Genomic DNA, 27,228 nt, shown 5'->3' on the forward strand with positions numbered 1-27,228 from the left:
ATTCACCCTGTGCACTGGAACAACTGCCTCACTCATCTTCACATCTTTTAAAATCCTTGTTTTCTTCTAATTTTACACAGAAAAACCCAAGAGCAAGAACATTTTTACACCATTTCCAAAAATAAAAGAACGTGTTTTTTTAGAATGAAGACAGAAAATGTTGTTAAACAGATATTGTGACTTGTTTTAAGAAGATCAATTTACAGACACAATTAAAGACCAAAAAGAGCTGATGATGAGAATTGTTGTTTTTGTCAACAAATGGTCATGTGGGTCCGTTTAGAAACTAACTGCAGTAAACATCTGCTGTCAGCAGAGCCACGCTGCATCTCTGCAGACATTTGAGAACTTCCTGCAGTCGCCCGGGGGGTTGTGAGGGGACAAAAGGAGGGTCTTTGTCTCTCCCAACCCCCCTTGATCTCAAACATCCCACCACACTCGCCGTGCAAAGGAGGGCTGCAGGGTGGTCGACGTGCAGAAACAGGGAGGATGGTTCCACATATGAACCATCAGTACTCAGATATGAATTACACATTAAAAATGCTCCAGTCAGAGCTAATGTGAGGAAGGTCACAGCCTCCTCATCGCTCTACACACACCTGGTGTTCTCTATTCAGTTCAGTTAAAGTCACATGACTCAGGTAGGAGCCTGTTCCAGCTGCACGTTTCTTTCCAGACACTGTTTTGTTTACACAAAATTGTTAAATTCCAAACTTCATATCGACAAATGCAAATTCTGCAAACCCACACAAAAGCCTTACGGCTGTCTCGCCGCTCAGTTAACACATCACACCCTGACTGTGTATTTATTTTGGTATTTTACCCCTGACGTGAACAAAGTTGGGATTCTGCCTCCATCAGTAATCAGCTCAACAAGGATCATCTACAAAACAACCAGAAATCTATTATGGTGACGTTTGACTCCGTCTCCCAAGATGTTTACTCAAAAGATGAGAAGGGAAAAGAAGAAGCAGATTCAGCTGACACAGTATTTACTGAACCAGGTCTGAGGGAACATCCTGCTTCCTCCAGGTGACAGGTGACAAGTGACAGTGCTGTCATCCATCCGAAAAGTAACTCGCTATCTGGCCCAGAGTGCCTGCACTGTCACAGGGGCTTTGCCCACAATCACCTTAAGCCCCAAACACTCAGGAAAGTGAGGTCAGTCACCAACTGTTCAGATCAGAAAACCATCTGCAAGTACTCCACCTACTACTCACATTAAAGCCTCGACACCGAGCTATGAAACAGCATCTACATAAAAACGGCATCAGACGTTCTCTGACATGAAACAGGTCGTCTGGACTCACTAACCTTAATTATGTGTTTAAAGTTAAAACTGAGGCTTGTGACTGAGTCTATGATTTAGTTTTGCTAAGCTGGGCCTTTTCAGTTTAGACCAGTGTGCCAGTTTCAAATGTATTAAAAATCATTTAGCACATGAACCAAAATAAAGTCATATACACAGCCTGGCCTAAAGTATGTGGACACCTGAGCATTACATCCAAATGTGATGACTGAATATGTGACGGTGAAGCCGTGACCAATGACAGGCACTCTTCAGTCTTTCCACCTCTGCCCCCTCTCCCAACCAATAGTTATGTTTATACATTCATTTAATAACTTGATTAATCAATATGTTCATTAAACTGTGACTTTTCCAGAATCAGGAAGTAAAAAACAACTGTTCGGTTCCTGATTAGTTTCCTGTCAATCTACCAGTCAATCCCTGTTCTGAATGTGCTCCCCAAAAGGTTGGACTGGTCCTTTAAATCGTGGCCTGGCTGAAAGCTGCTTATCACTCTATGGAGGTGTGCAGCCTCTCTCTTTCTCCTCATCTGGCTGCTTCCTCGTTCTTCTTGCGTCGCCGTGTGTGACGACTTTCAATATCAGTGTATTTGGTTTGAGGCCAGCGGGCAAATATTGACCGAGTGGATCTGAATGAAAGACGTTCCATTTCTGCAGCGCTGCGTCTGAGATGAGTTTTCCTCGCCGGGTGGAGGCGGCTCATCGCTGGCTTTGCTGGGGGAGGATGGAGGATTCGGGCGGCAGCATGGGGCTCTGGGAGCTGCAGGGGCCTCCCGTCAACACAACCATTTTCTTTCATTTATTTCTGCTCTACACTCATCCCACCGACTGCTGCCAGCATCAGCTCAGCTGGTTCTGAACCATCAATTCCTCCTCTACAAGCTTTCACAATAACTCCCCTTTCAGTCAAACTCAATTCAGCCTCTGCAGCATCAGCACTGGGGATGAATCATCACGTACAGGTGTTTTATTTCTGACTCCGAACACACAAAGTGGCCCTGGCTCCTGCCTAAACCAGTTCCCTCTCTAACTCAATGATTTGCTCCATCCAGCCAATTACGGCGCCTTTAACAAGTGGCCGACAGCTCGCCACTGAAGCAGCCCCTCAACTCTTTATTCTGCACCATTATTGCACATCCGCAATCACTTCAAATTAGATCTACTAGTCAATACGAGAAGTCAATATTTAATTTGCTCATGGCGGGCAGTAATTCAGTCAGAAACATGGTGGATCCCTGGCATCATAAAGACGGTGTCCTTCCCATGAAGCACTGGGGCTGGGACACTTAACATGGAGGAGAGGTCCGACTGATAAAAACGCCATTAACTAAACAAACACAAAAATACACCTTCGCCCAAGGTAGTTTGGGTAGTCTGCGTTTCCGGGTACATCTAAAAAGACAAATTAAGGTGGAGGACAGATTAAAATCATCATAGATCCCAGGCCTGATCATTCAGGCCCCGTGGAACAAGATGCTCTAAAACAGTTTTAAAAGCTTATTTAATTCATCTCCTTCTCACAGGCAACAAGCAACCTGCTACTGTCCAAAGCAACCAATGTCCTAAATACAAGATAAAGTTAATAAATCCATCAAACACAGAGTAACAGCCTGGGGGTGCAGAGAAAGGAAGTGATTGAGGTGACAGGGTGGCGAGGGGCGCTTGTTCTGCCCTGAAAGTGACTTCAGGGAAGAAGGACGGCAGGTTGTGCCCGTTGATGCTGTCTGGCTGTTAATGGCTGCAGAACCTCCACCAAAGCTCCAGAGAGTCAGTGAACAGCTTCACTCTGGGCCTTATTCTGATGTTCAGATTGATCTTCCTCTTCTGCTGTGTCTAATTATACCTCAGGGAGGTAACAAAGGAAGGTGCTGCGCAGTATTCTTCATTACTTGGCAACAACTCACCGAGTCTTTAGCCACAAAAACCTGAGGAGGACTCGTGTTTATCTACCATGTTAATCTGAGTGAAGGCAGTTTATGTCCACACTGACACCACCAGGGACTCCTGTGTTCCAGCTCTGCAGAAAGGACTCAACTTCTGTGGCTATCACTGAAGTGACAGTTGTTAGACTCTCCAGAAGCAGCTTTAATTACCACGCCTGGTTAACAGCACCAGGAATAAAGTGACAATAACACCTTTTACAACACGCTGCGCTGAAGCGACTGGACGCTGTTCAAACTGACAGGAGTCCTGCAATAACCAGCTGAGGGAAACAAATGCAAATGTACCCATTTACAAGGTAAACCTGTAAAACAAATTCAGCCTCAATTACACACGCCGATGCCTTGCAACAATTATCCACCCATCACAGAGCGCAAAGTTCATTTTAATTAGGTTTTTTTTCAGAGCTGTTCAGCATTACATGCTCTGGAAACGTATGCAAAGGCCTGCAGAAAGCAAAGCTGTCACAACGCGAGGAGAAATCGACTTCCACTCCGTAATGAATTGCAGCTCCAAAATTAAACTGACATGTAATGAATCCGGCTGTTTGTTTTTTCCCCTCTCTCCTCTTTGTCTCTGCTCTTTGAAAGAAGCTATTTAGATTCCCCTGCCCTCACAAATGTGTGCTGTCACGTCAGCAAACCACGGACACTCCGACACAGGGAGGAGGTGGTGGTTTGTCCTCTGATCTATAGCAGAGGGCCAAGCACCAACTTATTGAATTTTACACAGAGTTTGGTAAATTATCGCTTGGATGACTCAAATTTACCATCTAGGGTGAACAAAACGAGATTTTTATCACATTACTGGCACCTGGTTCAGATTGCCAGTGTAAGATTACAGACGAAAGGAAACATGCAGCTTATTGCCCTCACAGCCTCTCAAGCTGCAGTCTGTCGTTAAAATATGTGATAAGCTTGTAAAATGCAATGTACTGTTACAAATTAAACCAGTGGTTTCAGCCTCTTTGGCTCATGAGTTCTTGTAAAGTTTGGGTTTGTTGCTGTTTAGACATTTCACGTCTCAGCATCTCAGATTGTTTTATTTAAAAAACTGTTCAAGGACTAAAGAGCTAAAAGTCCCATATTTCACAAGATAAGGCCAAGACACTGACTATAAATTAGAGTTTTTCCTTCTTCTGACAATACCGTGGATTTATCTGATTGTATATGCTGCTGAATCCCCCCCCCACCACCACCACCACCTCAGTGTAGTTGCAGTAGAACGGTGCACATCTGCCTACCTGTCCATTCGGAAGTTCATTGAGGCCCTTGCACAGCGTCTGATTCTGCAAAAGAGGAAACAAGAAAGACAAAATTAGCTGCAGCCCTTTAGAATGACTTTTAATCAGTACAGTCCTGAGTTCAGACAAACATCATCCCAGTTCTCACATGTGAAACAGCCTCTGGGTCACACATTTCTAAAGATTCAGCAGCAAGCCCAATGACACACATCAGTGGGACATGATTTCCCTTCAATATGACAAACTTTTCCTTCTCCTGTCTGATCCACTTCCCGTTGCAGTGCATCCTCCTGCTCACCCTCGCTGCACTTTCCCAAAACACTAACAGACACCAGTCAAACCTCAGGGGGCACAAACACTGGTGTGCTATCACAGCTGGGCCGCTCCCAGCTGGCAGGGGAGGATCTGCGTCTATTTGTCATCTGTAATCTAATGGATACGTGTAGAAACGTCTGGGGACCCGGGTAGAAAAACTCAAACTGAGCTGAGAATCTTTATTTTTTTATTTCCCTCCAGAAGGCCAGGTGGTTTGGATAGAGTGAGCACAGTGGATTGTCAGACAGATAAATAGAGGAGGATTCATTCTGTATGCATTGCTTTTCACACTGGGGAAATTTATAAGCAGAGTGCTGATAGTTCCCAAATCAGTTGCACTCGGGAGTTGAGCGGCGTTGCGTCAGACAGAGATTACCGCACTACAGAGCCCGAGCCATTTTACAACGTTGACATTGAGGCTGATGTGTTTCTGTGTCGACCCGCTCACTGTTACCGAATACACCGCGTGTTGCCTCCAGCCAACGTAAAAAGGAACCTTGTGCTCATTTTCTGAGGATCAGAAGCTGCTTTAATGAGTAGCTCTCTCTTCATGTATCTCAGCTAACACAGAGCTCACTCAGTCTGTATGTTCGGCCCAAAGGGACCACTGGACCAAACCAAACCACCACATCTGAACTGTGAAGTCTGAAAATGAGTCTGGATTAAAAGGGCAGAATTTAAGTATATGAACACTGAGATGTGTGGAAGTATTCCTGATAGGATGCTGGACAACCAACAATACTACTGGGCTGCTGATTGGCTAGAGGACAGGACACTGCCACTTCACTGTCAACAAACAGCCCACAAGAGAGAGATCAGCAAAACTGAGGAGTGGCTTTATGCACAGTCCCTCCATTAAAAAATGAAAATGAGGCGACTTCACAGTTTGTTTGTGTCCACTCCTAAATTACCAATATTTAGTTTGCAAGACAAGATAAAGATCAGCTCACTGAGAGGATGAACTAAATTTGCTGCTGAATGCATCTGAATGACTGTGTCTCTCACAACATAATCCTCCCCTTCCCCTGAATGCAACAAAATGAAAACAAATGGCATTTCCCTGCACATTTACAGCCAGAGCATCTGTTCAAAAAGCACACAAACACAGCCGGCTTCTGCTTTCTTGTTAGCATTTGGACAGGGAGGCTTTCTGGGGAGAGCATTAGCGCTGTTTGGCTACCTCTGACGGGCTTCATCTCTCAAAACTGCAACCGTGGAGCCTCATGGGAAACAGCGACCACCTGCCCAGCTGCCTCCATCGCCTTCCTCCCAACGCTCTGCCGTTCAATGAAAGACAAATTCCCAAATTCAACGTTGAGAAAATTTACATTTGGCGGTTTAATCAATACGAGGGTTACCTTTCCGGACGATTATGTTTGAAGGTCATGGAAATTTTAATTTAACAGCACCACAGAAGCGTGAATGTACTCAGCTAATTTCAGTGTTGAGGAGAAGTGCTGGAAATGGGTATGGTGCCATTTCTCGCTCTTAAAAAACTTTGTAGTTTTAGCCCAGAAAAAAAACCAAGACTCTTAAACAATGAAACTCTCCTTTGACTTTTATGTTTCCAGCCCTGGGCAGGCCAGCTGAAGATGAATGGGGGCGCTGGCTGTTTGAGAGCCCAATCACAGAAGACTGGAGGCGCCTGTCTGAGGAGCAGGGGAGGTGACGAGGCTGAGGAGGAGGAGGCCTGGTCCCCGGTGTGGAAGCAGCTGACGGCAGCGTGAAACATGCTCCGACATGCCAGTGTTCAATTAGAGGTGTGGCTCGCACATATTCGCAGCTCCAGTAGGAGAAACAGCCACTTAGTTACAGTGAAAATGACTGTCAGAGCATCATTGAGGGCGCCCGTGGATACTGTTTCTACACGTTGATTAAAAGAAGCTCTGGGAAGCTCCATTTACCAGATGTTCTGTCAGGTTTTAGAGAAAAATCATTTGTCTTTACAGCAGTGGCACCTTCTGACCACGCAGGATGCTTCCTAATAAAGAACCTGTTACAGGGGTTACAGGCACCGCCCCATGAGTTTATTAAAGCTTTATATATAAAATCAGGTAATACTTCACAGATCAGTCGCATTTAGGTTCCCAGGCGCTGAAAAAAATCCACTGTGGCCTAATGAGGCCTAATGTGATGGACACGACTACAACTGACGTGTTTCATTAGCACTCTGTTTCCAATATATTAATTATTTTATTTATACATTTTCAGATTCTAAGCAGGGGTATTCAACCAAAAGTCCTAAATCCAGATATATTTAAAAACTCCTGGTTTTTGCCACCTTGCATGAAACCTGAGCTCTGGAGCCTATTACTGAGTGTGACTGTGGACACCTGGTCTTCTCACGTCACCTCTGGGAAGTATCATTCATTTGTGTCTGAGTGTACAGCGAGCGTACCACTCCATCTCCATGTCATCACAGGACAAACTGTCTTTTCATTAGACGCAAGTAAATCAAAGTGTCTTCTGTCTGTGATGCAGAGCTACGACAACGGACAATGATAGGTCTGTAAAAGGAGGATGTCACCACATAGTCTCACCAACAGTTTTCTTAAAGACTTCTCTGTGGTGTTGAACTTCCTTAAATCCTCTTCCTTTGACTGATAAATCTGTTGCTGAGGTCTCACGAGCAGAGGACTGGTTCTGATCTGGAGATGGTTTTAAATATAAGATAATTTGTCGGGAAGATGTTCCTTTAACTTCGTTAAACTGGTGACGTTTCAGTGACAGCTTTTTATCTGCCATAGTCTCGTCAACACTGCCTGGTGTGTCGTTTTAGTTTCTCCCAGCTGCTGCAAACCACGAAACAATTATTTACCTTTGCAGTGAAAACAAAAAGGATCCACAGATGATATTTTCCAGAGAAAGCCTAAAGACAGTATTTTCCTCACTCCCGGCTGAGAATCACTGTAAAATGGCTGCTGCAGAAAGACACAGTTTGATTCCGAAGCTCTAAACCCAAAATGTTTATCAGCTGTTCACAGAAATAACAATCCTCCAGCAGAACCATCCCAAATGGTTCCTAGAAACCAAAGATCATCTTTAAGTGTTTCCACAGGGAAGCTTTTCTTTAAAGTATATATATAAAATTCAGTCTGAGCCTCGTCTTTTCTCTGTGGGAGAAGATTTCGGACTAAAATCGGGCCTTTGTAGTCCACGTTCACTTTTCTAATAGGAGTAATTCCTTCAGCCTTTGATCATTTCTGTGTAATGTTCCAGTACATAATGTTCAGGGGCTTCCAATTTTCACTGTGAACATCAGTTTCTACTGGAGAAGCAATTTTCTGACTCAGTCCCAGCGTTTCTGATTTGTCTTTCACAGAATGTTTTGTGAAGAAGCTAAAACCTTTAACTCTGTTCATACTCGAATGTTTCTTAGTCACACAGCCCAGCTACTGCAGCAGCACAACAGCATCTAATTTTAGCTCCAACTTCAGTGTTCGTTGACATTAAACTGATACAGAAAACGCTGTTGAAAGGTCAAATCTTCAATCAGTTAAAGACGAAACACTGCACACCAATCATGCAGAGGTAAATCGTGCAAATGGTGACTGCAACTTTGGAAAACTGACTTTCTGCTGGTAAACAAAGTGCAAAATCACAAGAATGTCTTAAGCCAATAATCTGCACCCAAACATTTCACTTATTCATGCGAGGGATGAAAGGACCCGATGAAGCTACAGTTTCATCAAACATTTGGTGGAGATTATGAGACGTGAGAACCCCTGCACAGTTTCCGGTCGCACGTCAACAGTCTGAACTCAAACTGATGATGGAGAGTTTGAAGGAAAGTGTTAAAGAGTCAGTAACACGCAAACTGTGAAAAACCCAGACAAAAGAACCAGAACTTATATCTGGTCAGGTCAACAAAGACAAAGCACTGATAAGTCCTGAAATAACTATTTTCATTATCAATTAATCATCAACATCAAATATTCACATTTCAGAAGCTGAAACCAGAGAAAGTTTAGCAAAAATAAATAACCGCATCAATCAACCTTCTGTTGTCTGACTAAATGCTGTGGTACTAATCACATTGCAATATGGGAAATGTAGTGTTTATGGCTACTGGCCTTCAACACAGACACAGATTTTAGACATTCTGATTGTGTGTCATATGTTCCCTGATGTTGTGGAAGTAGAAAAGGAGATTTGAGCCTTTTATCAGAAAGTGTGAGATCAGCAGCGCTGCACGTCTGCATCCCTGTGTCTTTATTTTTATGCGAGCAGAAGCCTTGTTATATTTGGCATGTTGCTACGGAAACTAGCCTTCATTTAAGAGCTATTGTTGCCTCTTCCACGAAGAGTAGAACAAACTGTGCCGAGGATTTTTCATTTGTGAAGACGTGGGGCTCAGGTAGAGCGGAAGCTAAAGGGACCAAACAAAGAAAGACTGTGGAAAGCAGGTCATTACTTTTCATTAAGCAAAGCTGCACAGTAATCACTCTGCCTTTACAGGCACACATTCAGCTGACCATTGAGCAACAGCCAGGAACAGTTGATATGGATATACAGTCGTCAGGAATAACACGGCGCCCGTGGGCAGCGGCGCCACTTCAGCTCGCTCCAAATAATCGGGTTAATTTAGCCGTTTAGCGTGATGACGCCTCAGGACTGTGCCCAAAAAGTCCACAGCAGCTCCAACAGCTGGGACAAACAAAAGGAGTAACGCTGAGGCAGCAGCAGCAGCTCTGACTCAGCTGCAGCCTCCATACTGTTTCCTTCTCTGGCCACTCGTGCTCAAACCCCATTTATTTTTAATTGCTTTTCAGCATTTGTCCACATCTTTGTTTACGTCTCTGCGGCCCCTGATAAGCGAGGCAATAATGGGAAATTAATTTGAATACTTTTACAGAGGTAGCTAAATCGCCAGCCTTTAAATAAAACTCATCACTGCAGAGAGCAGCCCTGCTGTTTTCATTAGTTTTCCGTGCAGCGTTCAGATTTCCATTCGCGTGCTAACATAGCAGCTGGCGTCCCTGGCAGACTACATGTAAACACAATGTATGTCAGAGGGCAAAGAAGACGTAACACAGGCGTCTGGACAGAAGGTTAAATCAGCCCCACAGAGACGGCAGAGCTGGAAGTCTGATAGCACAGTCTGACCATGTCAGGGCCAGACAGGAGGAAGAAAAGTCTTGGCGAGCTGTAATAAAGTGCTTGTCAGGAAGTAAGGAGAGCTGAGATGACCTCTGAAGCAGATAAGTGCTGGTTTTACTGGAGGACACAGAGTGCTGAGACCATGACGCAAAAAAATGGTTTATTTATTTCTACATCTTTTCGTTGCTAACAAATGATTCCAGATAAAAAGAATGGACAGGAATTAACCTGTATCAGAGGAAAAGTAGATGTTAATACACCTCAGTCTGGGTGAACCTGTTAATCATCTACTTCCTAACCTTAAACCTAAAAACTACAGGAAACAAGACCTCTGTTATATCTGCCCATCGGTGCATCAGCTTACTCTAAATACTACAACACCCATAAAACTTAGCCTGTTGCCATGGAGACAACAAAGCATCTTGCATCTCGTCTTTTGGCCACTACAAAAACGTAATTCCAGGTTTTTGCTGCTGCCCTTGTCACATTTCCCCCTCCTCACTCCAACAGTACATCCCATCGCCGCCTTTCACCCATCTCAGCCGATGACCTTGTCAAGAGAAAACAAATTAAAGTCCCATTTATTATGCAGCGCTCTTTGTTAGCATCTGACTGCTAGCACAAGGACAGCACCCCACACACACAGTTAAGTGTAACCCCACCAACACCAAAACACTCAGATTTCCTGCAGCTCGCCCCCATCAACTGTTTGTGGTCTTGTCAGGACAACGTGAACAAAGTCTTTTCTCCGTTTTAACCTCCAGATCATCTCCTGTTGTAAATCCTGGTCACCGCTCACACAGAGAAAGACACGAATAAATCAAAACGGTCATTTTTCACTCAGGAGTTGGTCCCTGAACAAAGCAGATAGAAGCACTTTTCCACCAGTCTACCCTTCATCTCAAGGTCATCCTCAGCTGTTTACCAAAAACAAACCTCTTTAAGACCAGCACAGAACGAGCAAAGCCTGCATCCTCGTTAAAGACTCAAACTACAGTGCAGTTTATTCAAATCTCAACAGAACCACAAACATGAACTCTGTCTTTTCTTAAAGACAACAATAGGAAAACACTTATGACTCAGTGTAGACAGCAAAATGTGTGTGCCAAGTATGAAGTATGTCACTGCAAAATATTCAGTTCACTGTCACATACGACTAAGAAAAGCACAAATAACTGAAAGAGAGAAAATGGAAGTTATAATATACCTATAAAACATATATAATAACTGCATTTTAAGCAAAAATGCCCAAAATTCACTGGTTTCTTTGTTTTATGTGACAGTAAATTGCTGGTCAGACAAACAAAGACATTTCCAGAACAAACACAATTCTTTAAATATCTTATACTGATGCCGATCATTTAAAGCTCTGCATTCATAACTCCAACACGTAGCTGCATTCAAGGACATGTTCAAGGCCTTGAATATGGAGATTCAAACACAATCTTCTGCTGCTTTTGTTAAATTATGATTCTTAACTATTTCCACTGTACTTTAGTTACCAAGCAACGTGGCCGCGCATTTGAAGAGACGTGATGAAGCAAACCTATTATTCCCCCCTCTGAAGGCCCGATCAAACATTTCTTTCTGCTTTTGAATCCTCACATGTAGCTCTTCATCCAGTCAGAGGAGTCATTGCTTTGGCAAACTGACACGGCTGTTGTGAAGAGCGCCCGGGTAGTGAGAAAAACCTGGGAGGAAAAAATGGTTGTGGACGGCGCCCTGCGGCCGAGGAAATGTGTCAAAAAAATCATCTTGGCAGAGGAAAGGTGACGCATTTGCAGCCGTGAATCTCAGCTCGAACCAGGAAATCCCTTTTCAGGTCTAATCACAATCATCGGCCTCTTACACGGCTATAAACTGTCATGGGGCTTTATGTACATCTGCATTTGTGTGGCGTTTCTCCAGAGCGACACCCGGCTGCTACAGTTTATTTACAGACTCACACACGTTTAAAAAGCTTTTAGGGCTATTAATAGTGTGGCGGTCCTGATCTCCAGTTTAGAGAGGAGACTGCATACGAACCATGCCATCTTCTGGCTGCAGCAGAGAGAAAAGAGGCTGAACATGGAGAGAGAAGGAAAAACAACAAATCACTGTCGACATCCAACCAGCGTGGAAGTGGAAGCAGAGACGGTGCTGCACTCAGACGATAAGCAAACAGACACACGGTGTGGAAATGTGTCAACACACTCCAGGTGCTCAGCTCAGTTTCTGCAAGCGTCTTCATCCATAGCAAGTCCTCCTGAAAACCACAGGAGGACAACTGCCACTGTCCACTCCAGTCAGACTACAGGAAACATGTCCAGCTCCAATACTTTCAGTCAGTCAGGTAAACTAAACACCTTTACTCAAGTACTGCACTTCAGTCCAATTCTAAGGTATCTGTACTTTACCAGAGTATTTCCACTTTGTGCTACTTCATCCTTGGATTTCACTACATGTCAGACTCCTTGTACTTTAGTTCCTTTTTAGAATTAGATGGATCCAACAAAATACAGTGATCATCAAACTTTATTGATCCCTGGGGGGAAATTCCCAAGATACCCAGCAGTATATAAAGTACTTCAAATTAGAAGTATATAAGGTAGTTAACGTCAGCTACCCAGCGGTATATAAAGTACTTCAAATTAGAAGTATATAAGGTAGATAACGTCAGCTACCCAGAGGTATATAAAGTACTTCAAATTAGAAGTATATAAGGTAGATAACGTCAGCTACCCAGCAGTATGGAAAGTACTTCAAATTAGAAGTATATAAGGTAGTTAACGTCAGCTACCCAGCGGTATGTAAAGTACTTCAAATTAGAAGTATATAAGGTAGTTAACGTCAGCTACCCAGCGGTATATAAAGTACTTCAAATTAGAAGTATATAAGGTAGTTAACGTCAGCTACCCAGAGGTATGTAAAGTACTTCAAATTAGAAGTATATAAGGTAGTCAACGTCAGCTACCCAGCGGTATATAAAGTACTTCAAATTAGAAGTATATAAGGTAGTTAACGTCAGCTACCCAGCAGTATATAAAGTACTTCAAATTAGAAGTATATAAGGTAGTTAACGTCAGCTACCCAGCGGTATATAAAGCACTTCAAATTAGAAGTATATAAGGTAGATAACGTCAGCTACCCAGAGGTATATAAAGTACTTCAAATTAGAAGTATATAAGGTAGTTAACGTCAGCTACCCAGCGGTATATAAAGTACTTCAAATTAGAAGTATATAAGGTAGTTAACGTCAGCTACCCAGCGGTATATAAAGTACTTCAAATTAGAAGTATATAAGGTAGTTAACGTCAGCTACCCAGAGGTATATAAAGTACTTCAAATTAGAAGTATATAAGGTAGATAACGTCAGCTACCCAGCAGTATGGAAAGTACTTCAAATTAGAAGTATATAAGGTAGTTAACGTCAGCTACCCAGCGGTATATAAAGTACTTCAAATTAGAAGTATATAAGGTAGTTAACGTCAGCTACCCAGCGGTATATAAAGTACTTCAAATTAGAAGTATATAAGGTAGTTAACGTCAGCTACCCAGAGGTATATAAAGTACTTCAAATTAGAAGTATATAAGGTAGTTAACGTCAGCTACCCAGCGGTATATAAAGTACTTCAAATTAGAAGTATATAAGGTAGTTAACGTCAGCTACCCAGCAGTATATAAAGTACTTCAAATTAGAAGTATATAAGGTAGATAACGTCAGCTACCCAGAGGTATATAAAGTACTTCAAATTAGAAGTATATAAGGTAGTTAACGTCAGCTACCCAGCGGTATATAAAGTACTTCAAATTAGAAGTATATAAGGTAGCTAACGTCAGCTACCCAGCGGTATATAAAGTACTTCAAATTAGAAGTATGTAAGGTAGGTAACGTCAGCTACCCAGCGGTATATAAAGTACTTCAAATTAGAAGTATGTAAGGTAGGTAACGTCAGCTACCCAGCGGTATATAAAGTACTTCAAATTAGAAGTATATAAGGTAGGTAACGTCAGCTACCCAGCGGTATATAAAGTACTTCAAATTAGAAGTATGTAAGGTAGTTAACGTCAGCTACCCAGCGGTATATAAAGTACTTCAAATTAGAAGTATATAAGGTAGTTAACGTCAGCTACCCAGCAGTATATAAAGTACTTCAAATTAGAAGTATATAAGGTAGATAACGTCAGCTACCCAGAGGTATATAAAGTACTTCAAATTAGAAGTATATAAGGTAGTTAACGTCAGCTACCCAGCGGTATATAAAGTACTTCAAATTAGAAGTATATAAGGTAGTTAACGTCAGCTACCCAGCGGTATATAAAGTACTTCAAATTAGAAGTATATAAGGTAGTCAACGTCAGCTACCCAGCGGTATATAAAGTACTTCAAATTAGAAGTATATAAGGTAGTCAACGTCAGCTACCCAGCGGTATATAAAGTACTTCAAATTAGAAGTATATAAGGTAGGTAACGTCAGCTACCCAGCGGTATATAAAGTACTTCAAATTAGAAGTATATAAGGTAGTTAACGTCAGCTACCCAGCGGTATATAAAGTACTTCAAATTAGAAGTATATACGGTAGTTAACGTCAGCTACCCAGCGGTATATAAAGTACTTCAAATTAGAAGTATATAAGGTAGTTAACGTCAGCTACCCAGCGGTATATAAAGTACTTCAAATTAGAAGTATATAAGGTAGTCAACGTCAGCTACCCAGCGGTATATAAAGTACTTCAAATTAGAAGTATATAAGGTAGTCAACGTCAGCTACCCAGCGGTATATAAAGTACTTTAAATTAGCGGTGTGACTCCCTGCTGTATTTTTAATAGTCCACGGCACAGACCAACAAGCTAAAGGTTGGGATTTGTCAAACACCAACTGGCTGCGTCCTTGGACAAACTGAGCTAAAAACCAGGTTAGCAACCAGCTGCTCTCTGATACAAAGCCAGCAGAAAGAAGCCATTTTGTCTCAGGCCTCAGGAAGTTGCTGGAACTGTCCCGATGAGCGTCTTCTCCTGCTTTTCTACTCATCCTGTAGCCCCGGGTCTGTATCGACACAGTCACTCGGATCGTCCCCTGATAAACACCTTCCTCTCGCAGTCACATCACCAGGTTCCCCCTGAACGCCGGCTGCTTCAAACCTTTCCAGCAGGAGCTGTGACTCACAGGTCAGCGTAACCCGGCAGAAAGAACAGGAGGAATATGGGTGATATTTTTAGGTGAGTGACTCACACAAACACACGTCTCTTTTCTCCACGCTTTCACTTCTTGATTTAATGTCTTAACAGAGTGCCTGAGCAGTAATGAGCTAACACAGGGAGGTTTACAGCAGGATAAAAGGGCTCGTCGCCACTGGATGGTGTGTTTTCATTATCTGAAACACAGCCAGGCCTTCTGCTGTCCTGAACACACAGCTCCATCAAGAGTAGTGCTGAAATCTAAAAGAACCAGCATAGTACGTCCATCACTGTGTGTAAAACAAAGAACAGTGGGGTTTTTTTTTGTTTTTTTTTACAGCTTTCCCTCATTTTTGTTTTTAAAAAGCCAAACCACAAACTCAGCGTTCACAGATACCGATGGCAGATTTATTCTTGGAAATGCCAAGAGCCAGACTCAACTATTCGAGCCTGAAGCACAAATCCTAAGATGTGCAAGAGTAGGATTGTGTTTTGAAGTACAGGAATCAGAACTGTATACGGCCAATGACTGTTTGTGTTGCATCAGGGAGAATGTACACATCCAACAGTAGTTTATCTTTCGCATTAAAGCCAAATATCCTGTCACGAAGCCTGACGTGGAGCTCCAGACACCCTGCTACTGGTTGGCAGGAAAAAAGCACTTAAAGGCTACAGAGGCAGGACAAAGGTATTTGTACAATAAAGTACACAGTATATAAACCAAAGTTATTTTTCCTGAACACACTCACGCATGTTTGAACATGCGTTTCCACCACACACTGTTATTGTTGGGTACACTCCTACTCTGACAAACCTCTAAATGCAGAATTAGTGAGCAGAGTCAGTTTCACACTTCCATGAATGCACCTTTGTGACTGTGCCCTGTCCTCACTTCAAAGCAGAGACACTTTTGAGGCAGAAATGTCCCCAACTTTGAAGCTGATCAGGGAGGCTGCTGAGCAGCGGCTGACAGTGGGAGGGGTCTGGACGAAGGCTGGGAGCCTCCCTGGAGGTTTCTCCAGTACTGCGAGAAAGTCAACACACTGCACTTCAAAGCAGAACTGCTTCTCCATGGCGGCGGCTCACCAAGGCTGCTGCTGTGTTTCAATGTGAGTGGAGACTTCACCTTGAACACCCACGTTTCTTTCTGGCATGACAAACTGGGCCAAAGTAGGACCAGTTAAAGACAACAGCACCACACAGCCACAGAGTGGAGGCTGCTGGGTAAAAAAAAAGTGCACAAAGAGACAAAAATTTGGAACCACTGCTGTGATATGTGCTACCTGAATTTCCCCTCTGGGATTAAAGTTTATCTTGTGATCTCCAGAATCTGTACGCTGCTGCTGACCCCTGACCTTTCCTCTAGCACCACCCAGCGAAGCTCACGCATACGAGGGCACAGTTTGACTTTAAACAGGCGAACAGGAGCCAAACCCTGCAGTGAAATAAAACCATCATTACGGTAATTCTCAATATGATTGGTGTTTATGTGACAGAACAGTGTTTACATGTTGAAATGGGGTTCAAGTCCTTATGCTTTGCACTGTAGATGGATGTTATAAATATATGCACATACTTTAATATGTATAAAATATCAGGATGGTAAGATGCTCAGACGTGGACCGGTTCACTGCACACAGAGCAAACTGTTCAACAGAAATGGTGTGTTCTGTTATCAGCAGCTCAGACAGAGCAAATTCATCCTGGAACGTTACATCTGAACAAGAAAAGGGGGGAAAGTCTCTGTAGCATTTTGCTGTATTAAGTCTTTACTCGGCCGTTTTCCAAGGCGATGTTTGTGTCACTGCTGCTTTGATTAAAGGGATTTTCAAAGATTATATTCCGAACAAACTAGAAAGGCATTATCAGTATTACAGCAGCGATGCCTTGAGCTATGCTGGAGATCTGTGGGTGAGATCAGATTTGAGAGGGATGGCAGGATTAGACACACGGAGGCGCAGACAGGCGTGATCCCCAAGACGCTGCCGATATCCTTCCATCTCCTGAATATTTGGACCCAAGACCAGATCCACACTGTCGGGGGGTTTGGCGCACATTAAGAAAAAACAAAGTTTTGCAGTTCTCGTTTTGTTTGAATCCTCTGAACACAGCCATAAAACCCATTTGCTGACATCTCACTGTGGAGATATCAGCAATGTAAAACGCTTTTCATCTAATGATTATTCTCATTACTGATTAATCTACAGCACAAAAAACAGGCTCTGCATCCAAAACAGTATGTTTACTTTAATTCAAATCAGCACAAAGGGAAACAAAGTTGTTTGACAGAAACTTCTTGTTGATTTCACTGTGAGATCATTTTTTGTGCTGTGGATTTAGGATTTAGAGAGAGACACACCCACACACCCACACACACACACCCTGGTTTTCTCGTCTCCATCATTATCAATTTACCATATAATCAGTTATGTTCTCCTTTAAACAACAGTTTTACCTACAAAAATCATAAGAAATGTGCAAATTTCCCAACACTCATTGTGAAACCTTTAAATGTCATATTTTTTCTGAGCAATAGTCCAAAACCTACATATATTCCTTTTGTTGTCATGTACAACAAAGAGTCTCACCTTTGATAATTTACAATAAACAAAAAGAAATATTGTCAGAGACACAACCAGAGTCAAAGTCCAGGGCTTTGAGTCCAACTCTTTAAAATCAGATTAATAACATGCACCGGCAGACTGGGCTTTACTCTATCTCAAACTGAACTCCCATTACCACCCACATGTGACACACAGATATGAAATTGAGTGTGTCAGTTCCTCTGTGAGGACTGACAGCAGCATGCCCCTCTGAACTCCTGCCCTGCAGCCAACACAAACATTTCCAGCTCAAGTCTCATGGTTATTTATTGGCAGCTCCTCAATGCAGCATGTGATGTTTAGTGCCGTCTTTATCATCGTCCGGGTGATGTAACGTGATGTTCGACCCCGTGACCTTCCATAGAGAAGAGGAGGCTCCAGAGGAGCCAACAGCCAAACGCAGCATGGCCTCAGGTATGGGCTATCGCTGAGACACAGCTGCTATGGAGGACAATGTGCTGATGGGACTTCACTGAGGCCGTGGAGACTCTCAGAACGGCTGTTACAGGAGCAACACTGGACTCTGATGAACTGTTCGACAGTAAAACGTGAAGGTCACAGATACCTGTACTGAGGACTGGACCAAAGGTACTAAAAACAGCTCTAAAATTAACAACAGAAGTGACATTTTGCTGCGTGGTGGTGCGCACAGCGCTGACTGAATATGTTCTTGGTCTTCACGTTCTTTGCCTTTTTGCAGCTAAACTCGAAAAATACTGACTACTACTTAAAATAATGTGGTAAAACTGACATTTCCTTGTATTTGATGGCTGAGTAAAGCTTTTGAATTTGACAGTGTTCAAGCTAAGAAGATCATAAAAGGATATTGTCCTGATGACTTAAAAAAAAAAAAAAAAAAAAGAACTGGAGTTCAGCACCAATGTAAGTAATGTCCTTTCCCAACAGATATCAGGTTTTATTGTTTATTGTGTTTGCTGAGGCTTTAAAAATCAAATCAATCACCAATAATCTCACCACAGCAGCATAATGATGCCCAGACAAAAAAACACAGCAAATGCCCATAATTGAGAAGCTACAACTAGAAAAACATTGACATTTGTGATTAAGGGAGAAATGAGCTGAAAAACAAGGATGTGACCTTTTAAAAGTGGCCATGGTGCCCCCCCACCACCAGAGGAATTCTCAGCAGAGGCTATTCTCCCTGTCGAGGACATAAATAAGTATTTTTTCTTGCTGGTTGTGTTTTGTGTTGTTAACCTGATGAAAAGGCCTCTGATCAGCCTGAGATCTACTTTAGCTACAACCACACCTGATCAATTTTTCAAAGAGTCTTTGAAGTCACCCTTGCTGAAGACAAGAGTCCTGCTTCCTTTTATGGCGAGGCCTCTTTGTTTGAAAGCATGCCAACAAGAGACTCAATAATGCATAAAAAGCAGAGCATTGCGGGATATGGGGCTATAAGGAGTATGTAAATGCACCATGGACAAGAAGGCCAAAAACACAGGCCACTCCTTCACATTGTTCTGGTTTAAATGGGGGAAAAGATCATTTTTCTGCCATTTTAATGGGTTGTGACCCAGCTGGATAGCAGCAAGTCCAGCAAGACACGTCCTCCTTTTTTTATCATCACGTGAAGAAAAATTCAAATTTTCATACATGTCAGATGTACAATCAGGGCCTGGTGCGACGGCAGGAGACCAATTTCTAGTACGAAAATGGTTTCCATAACAAAGACTAATCAGACTTACACTGAGATTTTTTTGCTCTTTGTTAGTCCTTTTCCATAATTGACCTCTTTCTGATGATGTCTGCCTCGCTGGCTGAGTGAGTCCATTGTTTGTTCCTTAAAAAAAGGGGGCTTGACGAACGAAGCACTTCCTCACCCACACACACATGTAGAGGCAGGCGATGGAGGGAGCGGCAACAAAAAGCTAATCAGAGAGCAGTGAATGAGGCCTGGACAGCAGGGGCTGAGAAGAAACCAGCTGCTGTGGAAGAGACAATAACATTCCTCTCCGCTCTCTGCTCGCGTCTTCACAAAGGCAAAGACGTGCGATGGTGAACAGTCTTCACAGGCCTAAAGACAAATACTACAACTAATGTGTCTCCGCATTTAGAGCGAACTTACGCTCAAAGCACAAAAGGTTATCAAACTATTCTCCTTTGCAATCATCCCATATGAACATTTGTGGTTTAGGCTCAGGCACATGAACTAGTTTAAAGTCATGGTCAATGGACTTTTCACCAAAGCTCATATTATTTTATTTGTGTTCCAAACAGAATTATTCTCAAGAAAATGCTGAATTATTTATAGACTGACTATGTGCTAGTGTATATCTACATTCTCCAAACATTTATTTATACTTCCCAAACGAAGTCAATGTGCAAAATTTTAGCAGTACTTCCTTTATTTAACACTATATGTTGATATGCTAGCTAAATAGCTAAATATCACCCAGCTCTGACCTAGCACAAATGTCGAACAGTCTAATATTGGTAAGTGTGAATACTGGCACATACATCCAGTCCATGACGCTCACGTGCGTCGACAGAAGAAAACGTACCAGTGAACACGTATTCTTCCACAGAATGAGCCTGTGTTGTTTGGAAAAACCTGCACTTCCAACACTGAACAACACGGTAATTGCTACGTTGTGAGTTAGTCCATGCAAGTTCAATGGATCAAGTAAAACAATTAATAATTTGCAGCGGGCAGTCATTTAACATTATTCATGGAGAGCACCCTTGGCCCCTTCATAATTACCCATTTAACAGAGCCATCTGAGCCAATCAGGGGTCAGAGAGCTGAGGAGGGGCTGATTCAGCAGCTCAGAAGACGAAGCCCACACTCACCGACGACAGATTAATTACAAAACCAATCTTCTTCGTCCAGTTGTTTGTTTTCTGTCAGATCCCATCCCGGTAACCTCTGCATACCTGCAAATCGTGAGGTTAAGGAAAGGAGCCAGGCAGGAGATAAGGGCAGTTGTGGGACAGGTGTGCAGAGTTGTCTGATCCCTCAGACTAATCCCAGTGAAGGGAGAACGTCGGAGATGACAGCAGCACCACAAAATGACTTTCTGCTCCTGCCAGTCTGCACCCATTTTTTCTCTGCTCTTGTTTTTCGAAGCAGTAAACTCCCCAAACTCCAGCACTCCCACTCAATGTTTAATCAGGACGACCTGTTTAGTTCGGAGGATAAATAAAAGATTATAGAGAAGCCCAGTTAATACAAAAGCAGGAAGACCGGGTAGCTCAGAAACTCACTTTCAACTCCTGACATCTCCAGGCCTGTGCCAGTTTGAGCTGTTGACAAGAAGAGCAGCTGCAGCCTCATGAAACGGACAGTGAAGCTGTAACTCATCAAAACTTCCTGCTCACCGGACTGAGACGACCACGGTTAGCCGTTCCATTTCTTCGTTTATTAATCATTCAACCTTAGGGCTGAAACAATTATCAGTAGCTATTTCCATAACCTATTAATGATTTTAACCCTCAGTTCTAGTAATTAGTTCTCTAGTTCATGCTTTTGTATCGTCATACCCTGATTTCTCTCTGGGTGATGGACTGATGCTCAGAGGACGTCAGCTGCATTTTGTTCACTGTTTTTGACATTTAACTGCCAATTAACACAGGAAATAAACAGGTTAAGCAATAGTGACTGTTACAGTCGCAGCCCTAACTGATGACTTCTCTCAGGCGACCTGACATTGAAAGGCAGCCACAATGAAGCCTCGTATGGGGTGGACGAAATAACAGAAACAACTCTCTGCATAACAAAGCAGCAGCAGCACAAACTGCAGCATCCACAATGGTCATGCAGGTGATAAACATAAGAAACATGCCTCCCAGTGCAGCGTGTGCTCCTAATCGTTTCTGAACAACAACAAGCTGCTCCAGGCTGGAGGCATGTCAGACATTAAATAGGAGCAGAGGCAATTCATTGTTGGCTTTAGTCTGTGTGTGGGGACTGTTAAACATACTGATCGTTTGGAAAACGGCCATCCTGATACTTTAAAACTGGCGTTCTGTTTTAGATGTAGTAGAAAAGTAAAGAAAGAAAAGCAGCAGCAGCTGGAGGAAAACCTGCAGGCGACACTTTGGGCAAATCTCCCAACACATCATCAAGGTAAAAAACACATCCCGCCGTGATGAAAACCCAATGTAACACTGTCAGAAAGTGAAGCTGCTGTGTCCTGGCAGAGCTGCTCAGACTCTAAACTCTCTCCGTCTGACAGATGGAGGTGAACTGGGTTATGGGAGCAGCAGGCTGCTACAGCCCATCATCCTGTCAGTCTGTGGGTTAATTGAATCAGATGTGAGCGGGCATCCCTCATGTCCATGCATGCCTCTCTTTAACTGATCAAAGTGTAGCTCCACACCACCGCCGCTCGCCATCAAAACCCAGTGACCTCACTTCAATGCTCCACGGGAAGCACAGAGGAGGTACAGGGTCCACTTCAGAGGTCAAAACTGGTTCTGATGGAGTGTCAGGAATGTTTCAGAAATCCAGATGCACTGACATATTTTCATTATGCCTTTGTATTGTAGTGTTTTAAGGTGAACAAGTAAAATCCAGCTCCCACTAAGGAAGTAGTTCTGTCACTTAGCCTGGCCTCTGTGAAAGTGGGGTGGACAAAATAACAGAAACACAAAGCTGCTTCACCACAACAGGAACAGTCATGTTCCACAACGATCACACGGTGGATCAGGATCAGACTCAGTTTTAGCTGAGTCCAATAGGCTGAAACAGGTAATCTAGGTCCCCAAGCAGTGACTCCTAAACACTAAAAATGCTTGTGGTTTATGTCGCTATAATTAGAGAACCATGTTCCTCTTTTCCAACAGGAGAAAAATTTCTTAATGTATTTTTATTTTCTAATTAACCCTTTCCTCTTCAGGCAGATCAAATGGGCAGATTTCTATGGAAAATACCTTCAGTAAGTGGAAAAAGTTCAGCCAGTCATCTTAGTTTTTAAGGACATCTCGAAATCTCACATGAAGACATTTCAAATGCTGCTGTCATGGTAACTGTCAAAATAATCTGCCATAAAGCAGAGCTGAGATGCTGCGGCTCAGCGTTTGATGATAAAGTGGGTGTTTTTGCTGGGTCCAGCTGCTGACTGTGCACAGCGGCTGAGCTGCTGACCGAAGCCTCAGCCCGCGCTCCACTAGGTTATCAACGCTGAGACGAAACCTTATCAAGGAAAAAGTCAATACGGCTGCTGTTCCTAATGCTGTGCCCTTTACAGAAAAGAAAAATGATTCAACAAGGACCTGATTCTAATCTCGCAGAAAAAACTCAGAGCTGTCCTTTAAATTACAGCATTCAAGGTGAGTTCATCCAGCCTCTGCAGGGTTTACTGGGTAATTTGAAGAAAAGCAGCAGGATTGGGTAGGGTTGAGGGTGGGGGGGTTGGGATTCTAGTTCTTTCATTTCAGATTTTCATTTTCACAAAATAAAGAAAAAGCAGGCTCTGGTTCCAGTAAAGGCCTATAACAGGCTCATGTGGTAACCTTGCTCAACTATAAACTGGACCAAAACAAGACCTTAAACCTGCCAGGATCAAGATAAATATCTGAACACATTTCTGAATGCTGTCAAACTGTTCTGTGAGCTATAGTGTTAGCACTTTGCTGTTTTAATATGTGGGCCCATGTTTAAAAGCTCAAAATTATCTATCCGAACATTACTCAGAGTCACAGAACTTACTTTCTAGTGGAGATCCAGAAGTTTCCAGACATACCACATCTGCCACGGATTCATGTTGACACGAGGCAGCCAATCGAGAACATGCAGCCTGTGGACTGACTATGTCACTAAACCTGAAACTCATCAAAGCAGCACGACAGCAAGAAGATTCAAGAAAACGTGACGCATCAAATACTTTCTGACTTTAAAGCTACTTAAAGGTACTGAAAGAGGAAGTCAGTGTTGGGGAGGTTCGTATCACACAGCAACATCGTGAGCTTTGGTTGTTGAATAAAAAAAGAAACGCTCAGGCCACTATTGTCTGCAGAATGACAGATCAATGGTGACTCAAACCTGAGCTGAACTGTATCCGCTATGCATGAAAGCACTCATGTACACAAGTCGTTTTCATGTCAAGGAATATGCTCATGTCTCATCGTTGGCTTCAGACATTATTCATCGTGTCAGTCAGCTAGACTGCTGAGACGTGGACGACACAAGTGGGAGGAAGAAGAAAAACACTGAAGATAAACCATACGAATGTTGTCAGCCACATCATAGACAAGCACACTACTGAGCCTGTGAAAAACCTTAACTCGCTACCCTCAAATGGAATCTTAAAACCACCAAAATCCATGGCGCCACAGGCTTTTATTCTGAAGGTGCGAGACGAAGACGGTGACAGGTTCATACAAGAATAGAAGTACAGGAACAGTCGAGGCCCAGGTGACCAGATGACGATAAAACGTGTTGCTACGATACCGGGGTGAGAAAAAGTGGGAACTCGGCGACGCTGAGGCCTGTGAAAGAGGAAGACAAAGTCCACAGAGAGAGACGAAGACCGAGTGCAGCTTTTGTCCCTGCAGCTCCTCATGACAGCGCCTGTGCAGCAGAGATCAACTGATCTCAGACAACATAACACAACACTGCTGTTCCAGGCTGTTTCTACACAAAGAAAAGATCCACGCAGCATTAAGTCGACTGAAAAAGAAGTCCATTTAATTGAAGACAAACTTTGAGAACCGTAGTGAACAACGTTTAACAAAACAGCAGGTAATTAAGTTACAGGGTGCAGCCGCTGAGTTTCTCTGTGTTATTGTCAGACATGGATTCACAGACATTACTCTCCAAAATGTGTGTGAATCCAGAACCTGGTTCAGCTTATGGGTCTGTGCCGTAGACCTCCATTGTTGTCCAGAAACTATTAAAAACACAGCAGGGAGCCACACCGCTGACCTGGCTCACATGGTTCTTCCTCACCAACAATGGGAGGCCCGTCTGTTTACAAAAACCAGCTCCAGAACCTGAGAACGGCCGTCACCGTTTGCAGGCTCTGGTTCCAAGCTAAACCAGCTTTTCTTTGCTCAGAACATTTATTAAGTGTCGTTCAAAATGAAATAAGACAATAAATATGTAACATCAGGACTGTTTCCTAAACACAGCACACTTCAAACCGTCAGTGATTTGCTCAGTTAGCATTAGCACCTGTATATGTGTGCTACACACTGTCAGACCCCTGAACTTTAGAAATGCCAAAGTTGCCAATAGAATTAACTAATGTTGTGTATGGATGGTATGTGAGTGCTGAAGAAACCGACACTGTGTCCACTGACAGACAAAACACATTGATGTCCATGAAACCACAACAATTAACTTCAGTTCGGCGTGAAATTGAGCAATGATATGGACTTATGCTGAAAATACCAGCAGCACAAAGGGCAGGAGATAGCTCACATAAACAAAACATGCAAATTACCCTGCCACTGTAGCACTGTGTCTCTGCTACACAAACTAGTCCTCAAAAAGAAGAGCATGCTGTGTGTGTGATGCATGGAGGCAATTTTTGAATTATTACAGCAATTTTCACGGCTTTTTGAGTAGGATAATCCGAGCTCTGCAGCACCCCACCGCCCGACTCTGTCATTCCCTGAAGGGAGAGGCTGCCACCTTCAAAAGTCACTACAAAGAAAGGAAAAGGTTTACAGGCGTCTTTACTAATGAAGTCATCTCTTAAACACTGGAGCCTGATGTCACACTGCTTCTGAGTCGGATTTTCCATGAAAAATTTATCAAAATAATTCCACCAACAAAGTCATATCATGACAATGAAGTAATCGTTGTACTATAAAACTGTAATATTTTGAGATTCCAGTCATAACTTTGCCTAAATAAAACGAGAATAAAGCTGCAATATTATCAAGATGTACTTTAAAAAAATTAATTTAGGTTGTAGACTTAAGTTGTGATAGTTTTAAGTCAATATTTATATCATGCACAAAGGTCATTTTTACAAGGCCAAGAGAAATATATGATGAGATTGAACCCTAATGGCAGTACAGGAGCCTCAGCAGGACAAAATTAAGAGCACACTTTTAAGACACACCTACTTCACGTATGTGTGTGTGAAGCATTTACAGTACAGTATGGATGATTTGCCTCAAACTCAGTCTATCGATTTCACTCACTTGCGTCCTTCACTCTACAAAAGCAGTTTTTCCAACCCAAACTCACTCATTATTATTATTTCCCTGGGGATCGGCTCCAAACACAACAAATAAAGAGTGTGCTGTTGTGGAACAGGGGAAGTGATGAAATTTAATGACTTTTTCTTCTACCTGCTGGTGTTTTCATGGACTGTAACTCTGCCGCTGAACGAGCCGGAGGCTTTCAGCACAGAGGGAAGACTAACCACACAGAAAGCTCCAGCACCTCTCTGTGACTGAACATTGAAGCCACGTGTAACACACCCAAAAACATCTGCACCTCACGATGAGACGTGGGACATGTTAGTTACAGATTTTCTTTGACTGTCAGCTTTGACATGGAAACACGATGGTGAAAATAAAGTTGTTTTTATTTTTGTCTGCACAGGAAAAAGCCCAGATTATAAATTCTGAATTTGTTTTGTCACAAGGGTTTGACTGATGTTATCTGCACCAACAACTATATGCACTACAGAAAAGGTCCAGTTGTATCTGTAGAAACAAAGGTGGAGTCTCACGTGTCAGATCAGTAAATTACTGATATGGTATTAAAGTTTAACTATGACACTGAATTGACTCTGCTAGAACAACCAATCAAAAAATATCAGCAAATGAATAAATGATGATTAGTTGCAACTGTAACCTTGTGGAGAAACTAAAGCCTGCACTAAATGGTCCGTCTTACATTCTTTCTGAGAGTTGAAGCATTTAGCTGACTTACAAACATACAATTCATAAGCTGACACTCTGAATCTGTCATTGTAGTTTGTACAATGCAGAATTAAATATGACTCACTTTACATTTCACAGTCTATTGAACGGCAAACTGAAAACACAGCAGCCCATTTTAATAGGATGCAGAAGCAGTTTGTGCAAACAAAATGCTAAAGTAACACAAAGTAATGAATAATAATGACAGCGTGGCTTACATGTCCAAAACAGTGGTGTGAGGACATAAACAGAATGGAAAAAAGATTTTATGGACCTATATGGAATTAATATGTCATACCTGTAATATTCTGCTTTGTTAGGCTGCTAAATGTGTGAATCATGCACCTATTTTAGCATTTTCTGTAGAAAGTGAGTTATGATCTTCCCAGAGGTGAAAAGCAGATTTACTGCTGCTCCTTCTTTCCATTACATACTGTTGCTGTGTGCAGAAAGATGACAGCGTTCGAGAGAAACAGCAGCATGGCAGTCAACATGGGTTAATTCATCGCAGCCTTTCTGCTCCGGCTGCCAGCCAGCCGAGCTACATCAGCACTTTTCTGCAAGTCTCTGGAAATGACTGTTTGCTGTTTGGTAATAAGGAGCCGTCAGATGGATCCACAGCTACAAGAGGATAGAAAAAAACAGCCTGAAAAGCAGGAGGAATGGTCCTTTTGAGCCTGCAGCAGGTGATCTGCAACCTGTTAACCAGCTCA

The 27,228-nt window shown here is 42.7% G+C and overlaps 1 protein-coding gene across 1 annotated transcript in view; it reads right to left on the bottom strand.

Moving 5' to 3' along the window:
* The window catches only part of phf21b (PHD finger protein 21B), a 67,306-nt gene that overhangs the window by 31,501 nt on the left and 8,577 nt on the right, over window positions 1-27,228 (bottom strand). Inside the window, exon 3 of the mRNA XM_026327332.1 lies at window positions 4,493-4,537. Within this exon, the coding sequence (XP_026183117.1) occupies window positions 4,493-4,537 (45 nt within the window). The remainder of the gene's footprint in view (window positions 1-4,492; window positions 4,538-27,228) is intronic.

This window comes from Mastacembelus armatus, chromosome 23 (genome assembly GCF_900324485.2).
Source record: "Mastacembelus armatus chromosome 23, fMasArm1.2, whole genome shotgun sequence".
Lineage (NCBI taxonomy): Eukaryota > Metazoa > Chordata > Actinopteri > Synbranchiformes > Mastacembelidae > Mastacembelus > Mastacembelus armatus.